Source organism: Apostichopus japonicus, chromosome 1 (assembly GCF_037975245.1).
Source record: "Apostichopus japonicus isolate 1M-3 chromosome 1, ASM3797524v1, whole genome shotgun sequence".
Taxonomy (NCBI): domain Eukaryota; kingdom Metazoa; phylum Echinodermata; class Holothuroidea; order Aspidochirotida; family Stichopodidae; genus Apostichopus; species Apostichopus japonicus.
This window is the reverse complement of record NC_092561.1, coordinates 2,632,837-2,649,050: the sequence shown is the minus strand read 5'-3', so window position 1 is coordinate 2,649,050 and position 16,214 is coordinate 2,632,837. Positions and strand designations below refer to the sequence as shown.

Below are 16,214 nucleotides of genomic sequence, written 5' to 3'. Positions count from 1 at the left end.
TGATGGCGCGGGTTACGACTTCGATACCCGACGTTCAAGGATAAACTTGTTCATTTTTTCGCAGCTCATTTGAAGAAAATACGAATTACTGTGCTTCTTTGTCCTTATGAAAAACCAACTCAGATGATGGGAGTTGAATATAACAAAATATATATATATTTTTTTACCAACCCAAATCTCAGATGGGGGGGGGGCGCTCGGGGGGGCACTAGGTTTTCCAGGGGGCACGTGCCCCCCTGCCCCCCCCCCCTTGGCGACGCCACTGTTTAAGTGTAATACGTAAGCAATGGCGGCTTACAGTGCATTGTGGTGAGGGCTCTATAGGAGCCAATTTTCAAAGCGAGCGTATTCAGTCATACACGAAGCGGTTATATCGAATATTAGAGAGTTTTGAGGTTACTTAATAATGTGAATTGTCTGTGATCCCATGCCTTCGTTATACCTTTAAGAATTCAGTAATGGGGTTCAGCTTGAAGTGGGAAGGGCTAACTCTGTGTGAATGTCATAGTGTCACCAGAAGAGACCTTTATAGTTACTTTCCATGTGATATTCATGTTTAGTTCATAATTCCGGGGTATTAATTAATATATTGTTGTATAACTTTCGTACCTAAGCTTCGGATTGTAAATTGAGCATTTTAAAACAGACGTAAGTTTACGAAGAAAAAGTAAAAAATTGATAATAACATATTTAGATTTGCCGGCGTGTGATTTTATTTTTGCATGAATATCATGGAAATAATTATTCCAACCCATCTGATGGTTCCTCACAGAAAATTGTACTTTTTTCCAACATTCTGACCAATCTTGCATGACTTGTATTTTTACTGCCACGACGTCTCACCTTTTATAAAGATACTCTAGGAAGCGGTTGAAAGAGTTACATATTAGGCAGCATGGTAAAATTTGCATTTATTTGCCTTTATTTCTTACATTTTATTATCACATTACCACTGTTTAGTGCAACTGCTCGTATGCTAGGAAGTGTGACAATTTCAACTACCACTGTCTCTAAACGCAATGTAAGAATTGCATAAAAATGAAGTTACCCCCTAACTTCAAAGATCTGCATTTTGCCCTTACAGCCATGAACACAAATGGAATTTTTAATATGTTATGATTAAGAGACATATTGAAAACACATTTAAAACTCAAGTTCTAAAATCAGTTGGTGACGCAACTGTTTTTGACCTTTGGTCATGGTCATCTTTCGGTAAAATGTAACTAAATAGCATTTTGATATATTAACTTACTCCGCATTTATGTGGTATATTCACTCCAATTTTGCAATAACAGACGACCCCAAAAGGGTATAAAAAATATTGCAATTTTGGACTCTTGGCTATTCTATTTGTGGTGTACTTATGGTTAAATATCGCTATAGGTGAATATTTGCAGACATTTATGATGTTTCGTTGAAAGTTATAAGTGTCCCTGACACGGCCCAATGGCCAAACAAGTCGGTGATCAAAAATTATGCAATTTAATGTCCGTTCAGTTGGGTATGGCAGTAAGCGAATACATCAAATTTCTCGCTATCGAATATTAATACAATTATTAAGTCTGTTTACTCTGTGATAATTCTTGGTAAAATAATCAATTAGTGGTGATATTGCTTCAAGGTTCATTTTCCACTGGGGGTTGATCCTGATGACAAGACTCTCCCTCGCATTGTCCCTCTTCGGACCATTTTGACTGTTCGTCTCTCTTCAGTCTCAGTTCTTTCAATTCCTCTGAAATGAAAACAGCATTGTTGGCCTAATTAGTGGTTACAATTCATTTTTTGTCTTCTATAGGGATAGGTATAACTTCATGGTCGCATTTTGTTTCCAATCTTATAAGTTTCAAAGATTACCTATGCTTGAGAACTTAGATTAGCGTCTGCAGCAAATGACATAACCCCAACATGATACAATATATTTTGCTACCCCTACACCCTCCCTTCGAAAGGAACAAGCAACATGCACCGATGGTAGCCATCGTTTATTCAGAGAATTGGAATAATATTTTCAGTGGCGTAGCGTTCATACAGTCAGAGTGGGCGGATGCCCCCCCCCCCCCCCGACGGACTCAAATGGACTGCTGGCGCCCTTTTCAGCTTTTTACCACTTTTTACTCATTCGCGATTATTGGCCTTTTTTTTTATTGCGCTCTCAAATACCTATTGACATTCGTCACATTTTGTTGGTGTAATTTTATGACAAAATGGCGATGACACCTATTTATTCTTCGTTTATCTGCAAATTAGCAAGGCCCGGAATGGGCCATTTCCGGCGATTGAGGGAATATCTTTACTCAAAAAATCGTGTACGCTCCGCGCCAACCTGTGGTGGCGCCACTGAATATTTCACTCTATAGGACAATTCAATCACAGCTTTATATCTATGATGTAAACTGTGACCCCGCCACATCCCCTCCACTTTCATCACATCACGGCAAGGTATCGATATATATATATATACTTACCAAATGCTTTCTTTAAGGGCGGCAAGACATGTTCAATAAAGTAACATTCTCTTCGTTTCATGTATATGTTGTTCATAGCGGGTGTTAAATCTTTAAACAGTTCATCTTCTTTCGTAAACTTAGGCCAAATGGGAAGCGAATTTGGCTCGGCATCTTCGGGTGTGTTGGGATTTCTGTAGCAAAAGGCAAATTAAATGAAGAGAATTAATTCGTAAAATGGAGTTAATGGAAATGTGTTAAAAGCGAAACATAACGCTCTATTTCAGGCACTAAAAGTTATTCCAGAATTATTCAAAATCAATATATGTGAAACCGGAATCTGCAAAGATTTACAAAGTGTAATTTGGTATCAACAAAAAATCTCACCCTGTTTGAATGAAATTGACCCAGTAACTTAAAGCTTTTCTCGATAAAACTTTCTCCTCTTCAGTGGACTCATTGTAGAATTTCCCTTCAAAAACACCTCCTGAAACGTATTGTATGTCATCTCCATGCGCGGCGCCCGCCCACTTGATGTCCACAAAGTTTTTGGAAGGGACATACGTCATTGTATATCTATAGACGTCAAGGAATGGTGACACCTTTCTACCGAACTTGGATTCCGAACACAAAAATGTACGATCACCTAAGTATTGTGTAACTTCTTTGAAGAAGTCATCTCTGGATTCATCGAGCAAGATGCTGGGATCAGGAGCATAGATCAACTTTATGAGGTCGTGAAGAGCAGGATCTATGTTATCGTTAAACAATAAAGAAAGAGCCACGCCGAATGTGGTAGAGTTAACTTTTGGTCTAACTTCTTTGTCTTGAGATATCATATAGAGAAATAAGGTCCCTTCTTCCGCGTTGGTGCCAACAATCACGTTTTCTCCATTTATCTTGCCTGCTTCTATCAGTGATAGAGGGTCTTGTGGGAGGAACACTCCGTCCAGGCTTGGCCCGGGAGATGGCAAACCGGGATTGCCTAGTTCTTCACCTACCTGAAAAGACAAGAGTGTGGATGTTTATAACTACTATATGAAGTATTACTGTGGAGACAGTAAAACATTCGATTAAGGAGTGAGGAACCCGCACAGATTTTAGTTATGTCTAATCATGGAGGTAAAGTCTCCATGGTCTAATAGATACTTTGGTAGCTCGATTTATTAGATTATATGAGTTCACAGTTTGCCAGTAATGTTGATGCTCGGGTTGAATTGAACAAATTAAAATATCAGCTAATACTTCAATGGAATGTTGATACAAGCAGTAACAGCTAGGTGAGGTGAAGATTGTGGGAAGCCCATATAGGTATGAAGGTAGGTATTTACGTTTGTATATAGGATAATATGTGATATGTTTCTGCGCTTTTTACAACTCTCTTCGATTAGGTAAAATGAGTATATGTGGTTTGATATGCGATGGGTGTATTGTATGCCGTTTCGAAACTGGCTCGCATCAGTGGATGACGACAGACTTGTTTTATGGAATTCAATATTTCATTTCCATCTATCTCATAGCTTGCCTTCACATTGGACATATTTAGATCATACCTTCTTAAAATGTACATTAAGTAAACTTAAAGGTATTGTCAAACGAGCTTGAAAAAAAATGAAATTATATGGATCATCCTTGCATTGCCTAGAGCAACCTTAGGACAATGTCCACCCATACAGAGCAAGGACTTTTGAATACGCTACCTTGGAACTCATTTCAAGAATCGCTTCCGCCGGGGCAGCTAATAGACATTGTAACAATTTGGGGTCATCTTCGATGTCTTCTGGGCTGCATTCCAACAGCTTAGCCATCGCCTTTACCTCCCTCCTACCATCCTCGGGAGAACGGAATGTATTCCACACATCCAATAAAGATCCACTCTGTTTAAATATATTCACATATAATTGATAAATATTCTGAGCAATCAGTGATAGTGTTAATTTCCAAGAATGTTAATTGACAGATGTTCTACAAAAGGCTGAATGATATTTGTGAACAAGAAATGCCATTCTTACATGTAAAGACTTTGCATATCCACTGAAGAAAGCAAACATGTTTTTCTTAACAATAGAGATAAAGTTAACTTTGTTCTTAGATGAAGCGGTATTAAAGGTCATGGCGATACTAAGTTGATAAACGTAAACACGGACAAGTAATTTGTAATTTGTACTGTGTGGTAAGCACTTAGCGTGATGTTCAGGACTTATACGTACACGATTACCCGTACTACCCAGAAAACACAAACCGTTATCATAACATTTTTAAAAGGGCCTATATAAGTATGTTTTTATGACGTTAAATGTGGTGTTATAAAAACGTCGGCATAACGTTTTTATGAGATATTAATGTTATATTAATCTTTTAACGAAAAAATGTTTTAAATAATAGCCTGAAAACGTTTTCGAGACATATTTATTACACCACACATAACGATATCAAAACAAAAGACAAAACGTTTTAATAACGTTTTAAAAACGTTTTTGTGTTTGCTGGGTAAGATGTAATGGGGATAAATGTTTGGATAATGTGTATTGTTTACGCCTTAGCATGTTAGTCGTTACCTGCATGATGACATTCTTAAACAGGCCACTGCTGTCTGGTGAGAGCATTTGTAATGAAGCGCTCGAAGATCCTGCACTAACACCACCAATTGTCACCCTCTCTGGATCTCCACCGAATGCTGTAAGGTTAAGGTTAAGGTGGTAACACTTGGTAGAGTCAGGAAAGTATATAACCGTGATGAAAATCAAAAATGCTTATGAAGATTCCTGATCTTTAACTAATGACACCATGGCATCTGATAATCAGCCACATATAAGCTGACAGATAATAGTAATTCGTGATGAAATTTCCACCGGAATATTCGCACTGGAATATATTATACAACGTCGTTGTGCCGTTCTAACTGTTAACGATAGGGAAAGTTATATAGAGTAAAGCTAAACCAAACTTGTTAATATATACCAAGTCAAAGACAGAAACTACCTCGCAGTATAGGGTTGCTCTCTCCGCTTTTGCCAAATGGTTCCAGGGAGTCTCAATCATCATCACCAGCCAGAGACAGGACTTAGATGAAACAACACTGAGTCACTTTTGCCCTGTCTGTTTCAGTTGTCACTAGAACAATGCCATTGATGAACTTTAGTATGATTTCTTCTAATGTTAGTCATACACACCTTCAATATTTTCCTGAACCCACTTGAGAGCAAGCTGTTGGTCCCTGAGTCCAAGATTGCCTGGAATAAGGTCATCAACTGTTGAAAAATATAGAAATGTGACGATTTTATGCTACCTATGGAGACTTTTGGTAAAAGACACAAATTGCCTAATGACCCTGAAAACTGTACCGCAGAAGCCATTCTTTCCAAGTCAAAGAAAGCATCCAAGTGAAAGTAAAAGGTTAATCGAAAACATTGTCCCAGCAGGAGTTCAATAAGAAACAGGCAATCATGGTCGCTATAGTTGTTGAACATAATGTACCATGATTCAAATCAAATCTTGATACTACCTCAGTACAATTGTTCATGGACTGAAACCAGGAGTAACATTGATATTCCCATTAAACTTGAAGATTGTACTTGGAAAGATAACTTAAAAAGTTTTCTCTCGAAACTAAAAAGAGAAAACAATAAGCAACTATATAGATACCGTCCGGAAGTTTTCGCGAGGCTAGCGAAGTTGCCTTGATGTGTGTTATGAACGAAGTTAATTTGAAAATTACACTTGCAACATATATCATACATTACATTGCATTATGGTTCTTTCGTGAGTCCTTGTCTTTGGGATTATGACGTTTACATGGTTAGCTAATCATTTCTTCACCAAGCTTTTGTATGCTTTCACAAGGCAACTTTGTAAACATAAATTTGTAAGCACAATATCAAGCTTACCTGTTGTCATGAACCCAAATGCATTCAGCCGGTAGTTGATGCTTACAGCAATAACATTGCCATAAGAAACAAGTGGAATAGTACCACCCAGTGGCATGTTTCCAGCCCCTATAGTAAACCCTCCTCCGTGAATCCAGAAAAACACAGCAGCTTTCTCTGGCTGTGGAATTAATCAAAAGATGGTTTTTGTGCAGTATAATTAAATCTAATTTACATATATTAAAAGGATGACTTTACACAGAATTTTAGTCTTGGTATGCTATAATCCAAGACAATAAAATAAACATTGAGGCTAAACGATAACAATGATTGGCTCCTCAGTTCAAGCTTTAAAATTGAATCCATTGTTTCTATTAATTCTAATAATTCATCCAAACCATGTCTTGCAAATTCATATAAGATAGCAGCGCCCCCTTAGATCACCTTCAACACCAGGTTTTCCTGTCAAATCTATAACACATTAGAAACAAATCATTTGAGGCCATTGATGTCTTATGTTTGCTCATTGAGTGTTGTGCAAGTTGCATCTGATCTAATTGTCTGTATATAAGCCTATATAATACAGCCAATTAACCACAGCGGTTAACCGGTCTTTCAAAATGTTATCGAAATGCAACGATCTACGACATATCTATGTCAAGATCATTCTATAAGGTGTGATGGGTGCCAGCCGTAGAGGACAGGGAAGGGTCCCTTTACATCTTGTTGACTGCTCGATGCATTGCAAAGCTTGTTTTTACTCTATCAATCCTTCGCTCGTGTCAACAATTGTTGTAAAGCAAATGCAGTAATAGCGGCGTAGAACATGAATGAATGGTAGGAGTAAGCACCTCCCAGCGTAGGCATAGGAGGCGAGGTGGGAGCTGGGGGGGGGGGGGGGTTCAGCCCTCCAAGCAAGTAATTTTTGTGAAAATTCGGGCAATATGAGGAGAATTTTCAGGGCACCTACTGAAAGAAATAAATTGTGTGTTTTTCAATGGTTAAACTTATATTATTATTATCATTATTATTGAAACGACTTTGGTTATATTTTCGGGCAAGTCGTTACAGCCCCCCCCCCCCCCAAATCAAACTGGGCTCCTACGCCTATGCCTCCTAGCCTTCACTTTCCGATCATTCAAGATTAGTTGAACCAACAAAACGAAAGAGCGATGCAATCATACCAACCATTTTTTTTTAGTTCTATTACCTATGGAATATCATTTAAATATGCAAGAACCTTCAAATAATGCACAGTTAATAAAATTGCTTATACGCTAATATTCTGCACAAAACTGCCTGCTCTCTTTTTTTTCTTAAGAGAAAGTAGAATATGGTCTACATATTTCGACTTTGTAATATTTCGATGTTATTTCAAATGTCTCTTCTGGGCTAACGTGGTTCGTCACTATAACACTCTCCTGGGAAATGACCCCAAACCCCGGCAGTGTTGTGCCCCCCCCCCTACCACTGACACATTTGTTAAGCTTTCTATACGCGACTGAGTATATGCAATATTTTAGCTGTAGAAAGGCTATTGCTAGCCAGTTTGGGTTAATCAATATTAATTCAATAATCAACATGTGTGTCTGAATCATCCGTTGTTACACGTTTACTGCATTTTATTGTGAGTGTATTCTACTATTGTTTGTTTACATTGTCAACTGCATAGTTGATACTGTCTACAATATTGGGCAATTAGAGTCATATACAATATTATTTCAACTATAAGCGTGCAAATACCGTAGGTTTTACATTTAGTATACCATGTTTTAAGAAGATCTGCATATTGAACCGGTTACAACTGACCTAGAGCAAAGCAACGGACTTACGAGAAGTTGGGGGCACTGCTTCAGAGACAGGTGATCAGTAACTCCCCCTACCCCCCCCCCCTCCACCCACCCGACTCCACACCGCCTATTATCACCTCCCTATAGCAATGGACCTGGATAGAATACTAGAAACGAGATATGTCTCTTTCCAGTAGTGCAATAATATTAATGGTCCAGTTGACAGAATTGATTAACGTGTCTGGTTCATTAACTTAGGTTAATTAAGACTTTTATGTCAATTATTGAGGAGAACTTACTCTGGGATGAGGTACAATCACATCTAGAAACAAGCAATCCTCTGACATTTCTTCGTTCGTCAATGGAAGTCCAGTAACTTCAGGATCAATCTGAAAGCAAGATTTTCCAATTTCTGAAGCACTAAAAGGACTCTCTAACTTTCCTTTGGCGACAGGAGGTTTGAAACGAAGGTCTCCAACAGGGGGCTCCGCATATGGTATACCATAATAAGTTTCCAACTTGGCGTGTGCTGGTAACTCATCGCTATGGAATTCATCGTAGATCCCAACAAGTTCAGTACCATCTTTGAGTGTCACTGTAGGCTGCTCCTGTTCCGCACATATCAAGGTTGTTACGGAGGAAACCAAGATGAGAAAGGCTAGTGCTATTGGCGACATTTTCATGCACATTAATACTTGACCACGAATTCTAGTGCAGCAAAGTTCTGTTCCAGTGTGGACTATAGACGATACAGTCCCCACTGTACACTAACTAATATCACTACACTTGTGACTAAACACCTTGTTGGTTTACTCCTTTGATTAAACTCACACGAGCTAGCGCCCTGCTTTATACGGAAGCGTAGAAGAGACATGTAATGTTGACGTTTTGATGAGACGCAACAACTCATCAATATGACAAGAAGTTAAGAATTGAAGTTTTGAAGACATATTCTAAGTCGTCAAAATGTCGAAAATCTGAAAATTTACGTTTGGTCGAGATGCATCAAATTTGTCATACTGACAAGAATGTGAAAATTGACGTTTTGGTGCGATGCATCAACTTTTTCGAAGTGCACAAAAAAAAACTGAAATGACCGACTTGCCCTCTTCCAAATCTGAAAAATATAAAACTATAAGCTGGTATAATGTCAAAACGTCAATCTTAAGATATTCTCCATTTTGACGAGTTGATGCACCTCGACAAAATGTCAATTTCAGTTGTGTTGTCACTTTGATGAGTAGGTATGATCTAGTCAAAACTTTAGTTTCCAATTGGTGCCATTTGGCGAGTTAATGATCACGCCAAAATGTCAAGAATTTTGGCAATTTTGATGAGTTGGTATTTGTCGACAAATTGTCCAAATTTCATGTTCTTGTCATATAACGAATTGTTACATCTATACCAAACATCAGTTGACATGTCTTTTCTAAGCTTCCGTAGCTTCGTCATCCATTTCAGCTGATTAAAACATTATGTCAACATGGACAATGATCGATGGTCCCTTTGGCTATGTACTTAAGATATTACGAAATAATATACACCGCTATTGATGAAAAACTTAGTTCGTGGAACGCGAAAAGTACAACCTGGTGCATTTTTCTCAATCCCAATCCAACGTACTTTCAATTCCACTCACCCCCCCCCACAGCCCCACCCCCTTGATGAAGAAACTCATCACCTTCTATTATTGTGACCGATGCAACTTCTCAATTATAAGCGTGGCTACAGAGATATGATACAGTCCTGTTTTTTACATTTTTACCTGAAGAATTTTCAAGTGATTTCGTAGACGACTCTCGTCACTTCTAAAAATAATTAACAGCGGGATTTATTTCTGAAAGAGCAAAATAATAGTAGATGGCTAGAACAGGATAAGAAGCAGTTACCTGAGAATTTCAGTATGCATGCGGTTTAAGTTCTGTTGGTGAATTAGCAACACAAACCTGAGGAATTAGAAACAAACGTTTCAACCAGCAAACACATTTTGACTAGAAAGGTGAATCGAAGTAGCGTCATTATACGATTATCATTTCTATTACTTCTCGTGCATATTGTGGAATCCATGACAACAATTTGGTGAACTACATGTGAACTGTAGTTTTGATAATACATTAGGACATGAATATTCATATTAACTTATAAAACGTTTTTGTGTTCATTGTAATTTCGATGGATATGTTGATTTGTATTTTGAATGCTTCGTTCTGGAAGATAATAACAAAATGAAACATTACAACACTGAGATGCCCAAAGGAGTCGGTGGGGGAGGTGTGGCGGTGTGGCGGGAGCAGTGGCGGAGCTAGGGGTATTGGTCAAGGGGGGCGAGAATGGTCTGTAGGGGCGCTTCCGACACTATCTAAGCGGAGCGCCACCACGGGTTGGCGCGGAGCATACCCAAAAATTTTGAGTATAGATACTCCCTAGATTGCCGGAAATGACCTTTTCCGGGCCTTGCTAATTTGCAGATAAACGAAGAATAAATAGGTGTCATCGCCAAAAAAATGTGAAAAAGGTCAATTGGTAGATGAGAGCGCAATAAAAAAGTCAATAATCGCGAATAAGTAAAGGGGGTAAAAAGCTGAAAAGGGCGCCAGCAGTACATTTGAGTCCGTCAGGGGGGCATCCGCCCCCTGACTGTATGGACGCTCCGCCACTGGGCGGGAGGGGGGCGGGGCGTGGTGGCCAACGTACCTCCCGTCGTCAGTCGGGGGTAACTTTTTCGTCAGCTTCAGTACGGCACTCATAACCTTGATAAAGTCCTTCATTCTCCTCTTGTCCTTTCATGAACGGGTCTTTTTCAGTCGGGCAAATTTTTAAGGTCGTGGCTATTGGCAGGTGTGCACGTACCAATAACAACCGTTATTGGCACGTTGACGTACCAATAAGCGTCGATATTCGCACGAACATGATGCTCGTGCTAATAGACAGTGACTATGCACACGAAGGCGTACCAATAAGGATTGTTATTCGCACGAACGTGTATGTGGGTATCATGAAGTAGTCATGTAGTGATTAGAAAAGCACTGCCAATAAACATTTATATTCACACGAACGTGTTCGTACTGAGTAGGCGGGGAAGGTTAACCATGACCCCAACCACAGTTTTGGGTGTGCACGGTCGATTTGCCCCCCCCCCTCGCCCCCCTCAAGATTTGGGTCGATGAAAAATTGCTGATTCTCAAAAAAAAATGGTTATCTTTCTCAAAATCAATAGCAAAATCTGTAAAATATGAGAGAAATCAAAGATGTGATCAATTCTGGGAAAATTCGGAGAAATAATAAAAGATTTTGTTGGAATATTTCAAATAAGATTTGTTGCAAACTTTCTTAAAATGTATAAGGAATATGATGAATTTAATTCATTCAAATTTTCGGTTTGGAGCATTTTGCCTGCAGTGCCAAAGGCTGCTTATTTACAGTGAATCAACAGGATGCAACACATTTTCTAGCAATTTTATTCTGAAGACCGGTTTTTTTTCTTTTGTGATATTTGTGCAGGTACTGTGCTTATTTTCCGATAAGTTTACTCTTGAATCTTTCTTTAACTGTGGCCTCTTGTGGCGCCTTTTTTGCCTTTGACATTATGGCGCACCTTTTGGCTTTATCGACTCCTAGCAAGTCTTCTCTAAGGGTCATGCAAGGCCGTTGTCATATTCAGCGGCGTAACTTAAGGGGGGTTAAGTTGCCACACAGGACAGTTCATTGGTTACATCAATCACGAGCGCTGATTGGTCAAGTTACATGCGTGCGAATAATCAATGTTATTCGCACGATAACGTTCGCGCAAGTAGAAACCACAACGAATTTGGTATCACCTCACCCAACTTTTGAAATCCTGCGCACGCAACTGCTACATGTACGCCATCAGAAAAATTCGGACGATGAACCGTGACGTAGTTTGGGTCAAGTGTTTCAATAGGCGGTCTGTTGGACAAATTGTTCCCCGCAATATTTCAGACCGGTCTGAAAGCAAAACAAATCACACTAATCGGCCCACAATCTTGCATTTATCGGAATTTCTGACCCTTACAGGTAAGGCCTTAGGTTTGACTACCCTACCGGCCTACAATGCACGTTGCTCAATCCAGGTACAGCTTGACTTTGTTTCTCTGCCGGCCTTTTTGCTCCATCCAATGTTACTTTTGTTTCTGATGTTATTGATCCTTGTAGAAAAAAAATAATAATTGACAATCCCTGCTACAGGTTGAAATTGTTCTTGACTTCATGCAAACTAAACTTATTTGAACTGGAAAATCAGAGCAGTGTAGCATTCTACTTGATCATGACATTATCAATGAATTGTGAAGTAGTTTATTGGATAAATGTAAATAATGCAATCTTCCTATGTGGGATATACATACATATACAGTTTATTGTCGACGCACAGTGATGCTGAGTTAAGTCGAACGTTATATTAGCGCTTAGATTACCCGATCATTGGGTTACCAGTAATCTATTTAAATGTAAGATTTTCGTTATTTGTTTATTGACAGTAGTCAGGATTTTTACATGATAGACACCCATGGCTCTTGAGTAACTTCAATATATAAATAAAAGTTACCAGAGTAGCTGCAAAGCGTATAGACTAGTCTGGTTCTATGTAGGCTATGCAAATAAGCTCACATCTCTATAGAAAGTAAGCCGTTGAGAATGGTGCACTGTTCTGTTGGCTTTCTTTATGCAGCACACTTAACAGAAGTCGGTTCCATTCTTGTTATTCTTGAAAGGAAAAATGTGGCTTACCTCTTCCCTCCCACACATCATTGTCTTCGTCGATTCAGCTTTGACTTTTTTTCAGCATGCTTATTAAATGGTGACTTAGATATAATATACATATTAATGTGTTGTAGACGGTTGAGCTTGTACTTCCTTACCACTTGCAAGTTTTGGGAAATGACATTTTAAACTGACCCGAAACTCAAGTGGCTGGACTAATATGTCTTACACAGAGACAGTCAGTTCCTTAATGATCCCTTCTGAAATAAATCCTCTCCTACCCCCCCCCACCCCCACCCGACTCATTTTTTCACTCAGTTAGGGACTAAACTTTTATTAAGGTGACGTCAAAACTAAAACTTCCCGTAAACACATGCTCAACAAACTTGTTGAGAATTATGATAAGAGTTAGTAATGACCTGGTTGTATAGGAAGAGTCACCGACGATGGAACCTGGTAACGAAACTAAAACTGCACTGATACTCTCCCCCACACCACGTTCCCTTGCCTTAGGACTGCATGCACCGAAAACTGCACTGATACCCCCCCCCCCCCCCACACACACCACATTCCCTTGCATAGGACTGCATGCACCTAAAACTGAACTGATACTCTCCCGAACCATCCCCTAGGACTGCTTTCATTTCAAAGTGACGAGGATTTGTCAAGAGTTCCTTGAAAGGAAAAGGTAATATACACAACTTAAAAGAAAGTTAAATAAATTCTCGACAACCCACCTTGTCACTTTTTCAAGAAAAACCATGTCCCCTCCCTCTTCCCCACCCCATTTATTCGAGGTGCTGGTGACGTGGACCTGTCGTATACATTTATATGCACTCTACTTGTTAGCGGTTGCAAGGTTGTGTATAATGAAATCAAACACAGACGTGCTGTGTCGAGAGTTTTCAAGTTTAAGGGATTCAGCTACAAATAAAGTAGAGGTTTTTAGGCCCTATAATTCTCCTTATTTAGAGACAAGACCTTCGAAAACGAGACGTTTGATTGCGAAGCAAACATATTACGTGGTTCGCCATGAATTTAAATAACTCGCACAGCTGAACGATTCTGTTGTCCATGTAAGTGGTCAATGTTTGCTCTTAAAATAGCTTTGTGTTTTCACAGCCGTCTGCGGTAGAGAGTCAGGTCGGTCATAGGGTTGCTATGTTATCTTAGCGATAGAATTCGTTTACTTGGGTTATACAGAACTTTGTCCGAATAAGTCGTGACCACCTTGGGTTCAGTTGTTTGTCTTAGGTTCTTCTCCCCCACCCCTCCCCCAATATAGCCCCACCCTCGTCCCCCAATATAGACTCCCATGTACTCCAAAAGTGAAAGGAGAGACGCGTACATGTACCGGTTAATGCAACGTGCACGTAATAAAGCTTTCGAAAATTGATTATTAGAAAGCCCCCCCCCGGCCCCCTTCCCTCATACAATTTCCCCCCCAAAAAAGAAAATCCAAGATAACTATGGCAAGCAATTTACAAAATTCTAAAAGAATTAAACTCTGCTACCACCCCCCCCCCGTATTCCCCACCAGGAGGATCCACTTGTTGGTGGCGTCTGATGGTTAAAATTTAGAACACTTCAATGTTTCAGTGAAGGATTTGGTGAAGAATACGGCCATGAAATGTGTTCACGAAAAATTCAAGCAATAGGTGTGTGCGCCCGTGTTTGAGTGTTGATATATGCGTGTTGCATGACAAAATCATTTGTGTACTTTTCGTGTTGTGCTTGACAGGTATTGTAGATACTATATATGGTGATGTTGATAAGAAGTTACCTACAGGGCAGTCATAGGTTAATTTACACAGAGAGTTGATAAGGATAGTAAGACGATGTCTGAGAAAATACAGATTAATATGATAAAGTATAACGTACCACGTCCATTCAGGATATGTAGACTACGTAGTTACTTAGTAATAGATTATGTTTGCAAAGGATTCAATATCTCCTTTTTTTGTTAGATAGAAAGAATGGATCAAAGGTTTCACTTGTTATCGCAGAATAGTAAACATAGGCCGACACCTTTTAGAATAGCTATTCTCACGAGCGATTAACTTTCTTAGCCAAAGTCATGACTCATTCTTCTTAGCTCCGAGCATAATGGCATCAACATGAATTCAGTTGCAAAAGTGAGCTTGGTAGCATTCCCACTTCAATTTTTACGTCGTATAAAATACCGTTCTCAGCATTATATATACATACATTTGGGAGGGGGGGGGGGGGTGTGTGAATAATATGCCTGTTGAGGATGAGTCACTCTGAGACTCTGCAGTTGGATATGTACTTCATTAAACTTTTGAAACAAAATGTGTTACATCATCATATATCGCCTCCCCCACGTTTAACTTCAGGAAAATGTATTCTGAACCATATGAATCTATAATAATCATCCCGACTTCAATCTGAAAAATTTAATTTTTCGTCCAAATTTGATAATTTGGTATTTGTTCAATTTCGGCCGAAATCACCACTTTTTAGAATCTTCCCAAGTGAATGCGAAACATGGATGGCACCCATTTTACTTAATATTATACTACAATAGTGTTAAATAAGGCCACTGGTTTTCAATGACACTTTAATTGAAATATTATATCTTTATTTTGATAATTCCTGACTTAAATCTGAAAAAATGTATTATTTCGTCCAAATTTGATGGTTTGGTTAAGCGAAGTTGATAATTTGCTAAGGGGCCTTTATGATTTTGTTCAATTTCGGCCGAAATCACCACTTTTTAGAATCTTCCCAAATGAATGCGAAACATTGATGGCACCCATTGTACTTAACATCTGACTATAATAGTGTTAAATAAGGCCACTATTTGACAAAGACACTTTAATGGACATACTATAGCCTATCATTAATTTATAATTTAGTATATATTGTATTTTGGAGGTAAAAATCTCTAGAATTTCAAATTTTACTTCAGCAAAATGTTTTCTGAACCATATGAATCAATGGTACTCACCCCGACTTAAATCTGACAACATGATGTGTTGTTTTCGTCCAGATTTGATAATTTGGCTAGGCTTAAACCTTATGATTTTGCTCAATTTCGGCCGAAATCACCACTTATTAGAATCTTCCCAAATGAATGCGAAACATGGATGACACCCATTTTACTTAACATCAGACTGAAATAGTATTTAATTAGGACCATATTTTATCCAAAGACGCTTTAATTGAAATATTATATCTTTATTATATATTTGTATATTATATTATATAGTCTAGTGTTGTTTTATAGTATATATTGTATATATTCTTTTCAAAAAGACACTTAATTGGTATACGCTGGGATTGTTACCCAGAGGTCACCGTTTTGTATCCCGTCTCTTGCCATCGATATCTTCGCTCTTTTCCAAACAAAATAAAACAATGGAGACTCACAA

At 38.8% G+C, this 16,214-nt stretch overlaps 1 protein-coding gene across 1 annotated transcript; it reads right to left on the bottom strand.

The window, feature by feature from the left end:
* Positions 1-689: 689 nt before the first annotated feature.
* On the bottom strand, positions 690-8,900 carry LOC139979958 (acetylcholinesterase-like). The gene is made up of 8 exons (XM_071991265.1): positions 8,400-8,900; positions 6,332-6,491; positions 5,618-5,695; positions 5,003-5,121; positions 4,145-4,321; positions 2,832-3,445; positions 2,466-2,638; positions 690-1,732 (listed from the first exon to the last, which is right to left on the bottom strand). The coding sequence occupies exons 1-8, from the start codon at positions 8,787-8,789 to the stop codon at positions 1,617-1,619; spliced, it is 1,827 nt and encodes a 608-aa protein (XP_071847366.1). The 5' UTR covers positions 8,790-8,900; the 3' UTR covers positions 690-1,616.
* Positions 8,901-16,214: the final 7,314 nt, after the last annotated feature.